The 7,444-nt window shown below is 38.2% G+C and overlaps 2 protein-coding genes across 2 annotated transcripts; both read right to left on the reverse strand.

The window, feature by feature from the left end:
* Window positions 1-383: 383 nt before the first annotated feature.
* si:ch211-12e13.1 lies at window positions 384-4,132 on the reverse strand. The gene is made up of 5 exons (XM_044111517.1): window positions 3,819-4,132; window positions 3,564-3,727; window positions 2,127-2,363; window positions 1,238-1,444; window positions 384-1,156 (listed from the first exon to the last, which is right to left on the reverse strand). The coding sequence occupies exons 1-5, from the start codon at window positions 4,061-4,063 to the stop codon at window positions 960-962; spliced, it is 1,050 nt and encodes a 349-aa protein (XP_043967452.1). The 5' UTR covers window positions 4,064-4,132; the 3' UTR covers window positions 384-959.
* A 767-nt stretch (window positions 4,133-4,899) lies between these two features.
* Window positions 4,900-6,836, reverse strand: LOC122828857 (immediate early response 3-interacting protein 1-like). The gene is made up of 3 exons (XM_044112823.1): window positions 6,681-6,836; window positions 6,424-6,525; window positions 4,900-5,241 (listed from the first exon to the last, which is right to left on the reverse strand). Exons 1-3 carry the CDS (start codon window positions 6,769-6,771, stop codon window positions 5,186-5,188), a joined length of 249 nt encoding a protein of 82 aa, XP_043968758.1. The 5' UTR covers window positions 6,772-6,836; the 3' UTR covers window positions 4,900-5,185.
* Between the last annotated feature and the right edge of the window lie 608 nt (window positions 6,837-7,444).

The following is a 7,444-nucleotide window of genomic DNA, read 5'->3' on the forward strand; positions in this document are numbered from 1 at the left end:
GTCAAAGATCAGAAAATCGGTACGTGAACATTTTTGTTGACAGATGCTCTCCATCCTACAAACGGAGTATCAGGGCCAGGCTAAGACAAAAAATTACGACAATGAAGTCGAAATAATATGAGAATAAGTTCAGAATATTACAGCAATAAAGTCGGAATAATACCGTAAAAAAGACGTAATGACACAAGAATAAAGACATAATATTACCAGAATAAATTTATAATATTAAGAGGATGAATTAGTAATTTTTTAATGAAAACAAAACAAAAAAAATATCAGTCTGGATCTACAAAGCTGCTAGAGACAAACCCCTAAAGATTCACATCTGTAATTAAAGTGAAATATGATACTGGAAAATATTGACTCTGGGAAAAATACAAATATGGATTTTAAAGTGAGGGCACTTTAAAATCCCGGTAAAGTGCACTCAAGTTTATTATAATAACAAAAAGAAACAAATAGTGCAAATAGTCTTTAAAGCACTGAATGATAATAATGTTTGAGTACATAAGCCTGACTTTGAGCACCTCTCCTCTACTCATTTTATTAGTTAAGTTTGATGAAAAAGTATAATGTAAAATATTTTTGGAGTCTAATTTGACATTAGACTTCCAGGAATTTAAAGGTAGCACTGATGTCGTATTTGGGCTCAGACAACAGCAGCAGCTGGTCTAGAAAACCACAACCTGCTGTTTCCAATGTGTACTTATTCATATCATTTTCACTTTGTAAACCCTCTCATGGAAAAAAAAGTTTGTCCAACTTTGCTGGCTCCAAAGGATTTAGGAGAAAAACCAGCAGCAACTTTGCAAATGAAGGTGGGTCAAAAGAGATGTGGACTTCCAAAAAACACGGTTGTGCTTCAAAAGTGTTGTTCACACTGAAACTGAGCAAACCTAATGAATCAAAACGTAAGCGCTTCACAGTGTCCGAGCGGAACCGTCACTCATCTATGTTAATTAGGTTCTAGAAATCAGTCCCACCATGTGGGAGGAGCTTTGTCCCTGCAGCTGCACCTGGAAACTCAGGTCTTCATCAGCAGACAGACCCGCATTTTTGCTCGTGTCCCAGAACCTGATAGTTACGGTTCCTGCCGCTGGCTGAGTCTCCTTAAACTGGGCCGTGACGCTGACGGGAGCCGTGATGACTTCAACACCTGGAGGCACAACAGAGACGTGACGCATCATTCGACTTGGCTGCACAAAAATCTGCGGTCGCCAATCGGCCGCCTTCCTACCTTTGCGCTTTTCTATTTCGGCCAAACAGACGGTCAGCATCCAGAAACCCGGCGCTGTTCGAGACTTCAGGCCGCAGAACACAGCCGGCAGAGAGAGGAGGCGATGGGGGGAGTAGTCAGTGAAGGGCCAAACACACTGAGGGCCGGTAGTCATGGGAACTCTGACCTCCACCTGCTTCATGTTGTCCTTATTATCTGGCTCCTCCTCTAAAACAGTAAAATTCACATGTATGAAAGGAAGAGTACACAAAACTGGTATGCAAGCAACAGTAGCAGCACTTCAACATATGTTTACTCAAGTAAAAGTAAAAAGTAACCATTGAAGAAATTAAGTAAGAGTAAAAACGGTTACTCGAGTGCTGAGCAATTGATCAAAACATAACATTTAAAAATTATATCAGAAGGACCATGTGACCATGTGATGTGAAAATGTTGGTATTTTAAACAGGTATCATTATGTAAAATCGACTTGTTTGAGCTTTATGCCATGTTATAATGTTATTCGCTCATCTAAAAAATACTTGTTGCCTCGATTCTTTCCTGTATGTTTGAGAAATACTTTAATCTCCAAGGCAACCACTCAGCTGTGCAGAACGCCTGGGTGGACCTAGCTCGTACTCAGAGCTGCAGTTTACAAGCTTCTGCCTCACGGAGCAAAAAGTACAGCACAGAAAAAATACCGGTACTCCTGAAGTACATTTTTTCCAATGAGTTACTCAAGTAAATGTACCAGTGTACTATAAGCCTGGAGGGCCACCAGGCTGTGGTGGCGATGTTAGCCTGGTGGGATAACAGTGCTTCCCACCAGGCTAAGCGTTGTTTGTTTGCCTCTAAATGTAAGGTATGAACATTTCTCAGCAGAAATCACCACATCTGTTTTCACACTAGCCTTCGTTCCTCAGCAGGTCTCTGCCGGGCTTGTGGCGCCGGTTCTGTGACAGCAGCGTTAGGACGCTCTCCCACACTGGAGATCCGGAACGAGACGCAGCGGACAAACAGACGTCCACCTCCACCCCTGAGTCCGTCTGCTGGTATCCCTCCACCGCGACCTGCAGCGTGAACGGACCTTTCTTCAGCTCATCGATTGGCTGAAGGGTTTTCAGGCTCTGTCGCACACGGACCAGACCTGACAACAAAAAGTCAGTTTCGGTGAAATGCCGGCAGCAGGGAGGTGAACAATATTCTGCAGGAGTGTCAGATAGTATCAGTACTGCTTCCTTTTTTTTTACTGCTGATGTGGGTCTGATGAAAACCTCAGCATTTACAGCACCGTACAGAAGTATTCACCCCCCCCTTTATTATGATACAACCACACAATTCAATTGATTTAGTTGGATTTTAACATAATTATCCAACACAAAGTAATGGAGAATTTTAATTAAATTGTAAGCTAAAGATATAATTTTAATTAAAAAAAGGACTGACCAGTAAGGCTGAAAATGTATCATAATATGGAAGGGTTTCATATCACTTGATATCAATGATTATTGATTAGTTTTTTTTATTATTTAAATATCTGAAATAATAAAGTGGTAGTATGAGCTTTAGTAATAGCCATTGCTTAGACAACTGTTTAGACGAAAATCTTTATAGATGTTTAGAGTCAATGAGCTTATTAGTACAAAGGAATATTAGGGCCATTGTAGATAGAAAAGAAAAAAGAGAGAGTACATTTCCAACTTTCAAAAGTCGAACGTTTTCAACTTTGAAACGCATAAATGTCCATATTTTTCTAGAACATTCCTGAGACTAAGCTAAATTTTTTTTCTAGCAATCTTTTTACTTTTCAAAGTCAGAAATGTCCATGTTTTTCTTCTACAAGATTCCTGAGATTAATCTCAAAATGTCTGAGTTTATTTCTAGTAAATTTCCCGCTTTAGGAGCTCAGAAATGCCCTTTGTGTTTTCTAGAAAATGGGTTTTTTGGGGGAAATGTACTCCTCCTATTTTCAATGCATCGTCGTAAATGAGGGTATAAATCTATGAGTTTCCAATATTTAATTTTTTCACAATCAAGTTTTCGGAGACACTCAATTTTTGGTTAACATTATAAGTCATCAAACTTACAAGAAAGATTGAAATATTTACTCTATGGAAGTAGAGTAAATATTTACATAAAGTATATTTACTCTTTGTAAATATTACATAGAGCAAATATTAGAAAACCAGGTATCATTCTCTATTTGAATTTATTCCTCGTGTAAAATCTCAACAGAAACCAGATGTTTAATTGTAATGTGGCTTCACTTGAAAAGTCAAACCACGCCGAAAGTTATCAATAGTTTAGTAACGAACTGCATTTGTTCACGGTGTTTTTGTTGTGGTACCTGCTGGGCTGAGTCTAAAGTCGTGGTCTGTTAACAGCATGAGCATTAGTCTGGAGCACAGAACCTCCGGGAAGCACAGCGGGAGGTCTCTGAATTCAGTGTCCGGATAATCCCATCCATACCCTGCTGCTCCGCAGAATCTCCTCAGCAAAGTTTTGTCCAGCCTCAAAGAGCAGCACGGATATACTAACTCAACACGAGAACGTCCAGCGGTCCGGCTTATGTATAAAGTGTTTCATCACACTACTTACTCACCTGCAGTTGAGCACCGTGTAAACAACAGCACGCGCTCCTATGGCGCGCGCTGCGTACAGGTGACCTGCTCTCCGCGTCACAGCTCTGCCCAGATATTTGACGTAAAGATACACAAAACTCGGAAGTGTGTCGCTATTCAGCGCATTTTGACGCAGCAACTTATGAGAGCGATAAATGTACATGTAGCCTAAACACACGGAACATACAGAGAGCGAGGCAACAACACAGCTTCGAGCATTTCCCATGCTGCTCAGACTTTGTGTCGTCAACACGGAGGTCAGACGGCGTAGAACTATTGAGTTCTACGGCAAGCGTCAAGAGACAAACATAAATTAAAGCACTCCTTTATTCTAAACAAAAAGATATTCTTCAAAATACGAGACGTATTCCGCTATATGTGGGATAATTTCAAGAGAAGGTTTTAAATTGTTAAAACCTATTATTGAAAGAGCAAGTTTGATCCTATATTGGTCAGGACTGCAACCATTAAAGGGTTAATTTTAATTTTCACAGTAGGACAAACATACTTCTCAAAATAATAAACTCAGTCTTTATGAGTAGAATAGGTCACGAATTCCCAATGGGCCTACTCCAGGGACCCATAGGGTTAGTCACTTTCATCATTCAAAATTAAAGTTTGCAGATGGTCTTCAAAATAAGAGTAGGTTCCATATTATTGCTGGGCAATGTTGGCCTTTTAAAATATGGCATATAAATGAACGCTCAAAACGACACATGGAAGACGTGATTCTGTTGGCCTTTCAGATTAAAACTCACAGATACCCTTCAAAATAAGAAACTTAACTTAGTCCTATATGTTGAAACAAAAGCCCCCAACAAAGCTCATTAACAACTTCAAAACTTCAGCAAGGGAATAAATTGGAAATCAAACAGGCACGAAAATATTTAAAATCTTAAGGATTTTATGGGTTACGTTATTAAAGCAAAAGGAAGTTCCACAGCACTACATGAGTTAGCATTCTTTAAAAATGACTAAATAAAACCAGAAGAATCCTTTAACTTTTATAGTATATAACAAATTCCTCCAGGGATTTTTCCAGTGACACTTTGCAACACAGAGTGATCTGAAAAGCTCTTTATTCTTGAGCATTCGGACAAAAACAACATTTTCAACAACTGATTCCAATTTCTTGCGAGCACTTTTAAGAGTAAAACTTGTATTTAGCTGATCATCTCTTTGGGTGGGAAAGGTCATCAGAGTTACGACTTTATCTGTAGTTGAAAGAAACATTCACATTCAGGCCGTCGCCATGGGGATGTTATGAAGCCGGTTCTTCTGAGTGGTTCCTGAGCAGATGGGGACCTGTGGCAGTCGGCTGATTCGTCCAGGCTGGGTTAACTGTTCTTCATCCGAACAGAAGCAGCAGCACAATGCAGACTGAATTCACGCCTATTAGCGGCACTGCAGGACGACACACATCAAGATCAGGTTATTTAAAGAAACATTTAACACATTGACATTATCTTCACTCACTTTTTGCACAACTTTGGCTCCGTTGATGTAAATGGCGTAATATTTTAAATTAACTTCATATTTTTCTGTTCAACTCTAATTTGCCTTATAAAGGAGACGGTGCAAATTGTGTCCCAATAGCATTTTTAGAGTCATTTTTGCCCATTCGACTGGGATTATTGATGACATCACCATGGCAATTTGAATAGATTTTTTTTTTCAATTCCCTATTGCTTCGTTTGACAGTATAGCTTACGAAGCTCTATAAGTTAAAAGAGGATTAATTTCCTGAATTCAGTGTTTAGCAGTAAAAATGTTACCATTTTATTTTTTTTAGCAAAAATGAAAAGAAATGCATACGTCTCATAATGCATGCCCACATTTTGTAGCTATGAGGCCATAAATTGTGCTTTTAATGGAACTTATCTGTTTAGTATTTTACATTAGATGCTACACAAAACCTTAAAATCCATGAAAGTCAACATGTTACTCAATCTTTCACATATATATATATATATATATATATATATATATATATATATATATATATATGAGGGATTCAAAAATATCCAATCCAACCATTTTTAAATTAACAAAAGAAGTATTTTTTCATGTAAAGTCATATTCAATAAATTAGAATATTCATTCTTGGTTGTCTGATAAAAATAAGTTAATGCGAGTATTAAACACACTTTTCAGCAAGCCTACATTTCTACGTTAAAAATACATATTTACTGATTTCTGATGCTACTCAGAAAAAGTGGAGAATTTTTGACATTTCTGAGTTTTTTTCTATCAGATTTTCCACTTTGCACCTTCAGGTTACATGTTCTTTTCCTAGAAATTTTCTCAGATCAATCACTCAAAAAAAAAAAAAAGTAAGATTGTTTGCGGAAATGTACTCCTATTCTATCTACACTGAGCCTAATACTCCGTCGCATACATTCTTCTAGGTTTGTGGTTAGATTTAATGTGGCTGACAATTTCATATTTTCTAATGAATACTTTTTGATATATGACAATGATCCAAGTTAAAAACATAGAAAAATTGTTAAAAAGTTATGTAATATTTTTTTAAAGCTATCTTCTGTCTGAAGTGTGAGAATATGCAGTGTAAAAAGTGACAAGCACCTCTCATCACTGTCCTCACAGAGCGGATGAGGTTCATCAGCTGTACTTTGATGCCTGGTTCATCACCAAACCCTCCGACGCTTTGGTCCACTCCCCAGCCGACTAACCGAGAGCGAAAACAAACAAACACAAATATATAATTCAGTTACATTCTGATATACTCATTAGCCTGTGATTTGGGAAGTTAGCATAAGCTAACAAATCGGCTATTAGTTCAGTAGTTCTGAATGACTCGAGGAATTTACAACCTAGCTTACTTTTACTGAGGAACCTTTCTTCGTGTAACACAGCGACAGCGTTTATACACAGGATAGCTGCTTGAATGAGAGAGTACAGCGTAAATGCCATGATAAGACTACAGCAGCTAACTGCAGGCTAGCTGAAGCTATTTACCTATGACGCGGAGTACGGTGGCCGAGGATGGGAAAATGTGTCCGATTGGTCGAAGTCCGCACTCCTTTTATTGTTATAATACATAGAATCAAGCTTCGTTCATATTCTGTCAAAATAAAGGCTCCTTTTAATTACAATACTTTGCAGAAATACTCATTTTATTTTGTGTAATGTAGAGCATCATTAAAGGGGCAGTAGAATGTAAAATCAACTTTAAAAAAAAATAACTTTACATGTTATGTTTTTCCCTCATTAAAAACAAACCTGAAGTGTTTTTTGAGAAATCCTTTAATCTCCATGGCAACCATTCAGCTGTGGAAAAACACCTGGTTGGACAAAGCTCCGCCTTTAAGACACAGCTCCTCCTCTACGGTGCTATTTCCGAGCTTCAGCCTCACATAGCAGCTCTTCCCCTGCCACTCCCCAACTGAGTTCAGATTAGCCAGCAACAATTAGACACCAAGCAGAGTTTCAGAAGGAGCAGGAGTTTCTTAAAGAGACAGAGGCCCAATTTCAAAGAGCTAAATTACAATGTCAAATTTCTTTGAAGTAACATTTGACATGAATTGCATCTTTATAAACAACTGAAGGTAAGATTCTCAATTGTGCTATAAAATGGGATTATGTG

Source organism: Gambusia affinis, linkage group LG03 (assembly GCF_019740435.1).
Source record: "Gambusia affinis linkage group LG03, SWU_Gaff_1.0, whole genome shotgun sequence".
In the NCBI taxonomy this organism is placed as follows: domain Eukaryota; kingdom Metazoa; phylum Chordata; class Actinopteri; order Cyprinodontiformes; family Poeciliidae; genus Gambusia; species Gambusia affinis.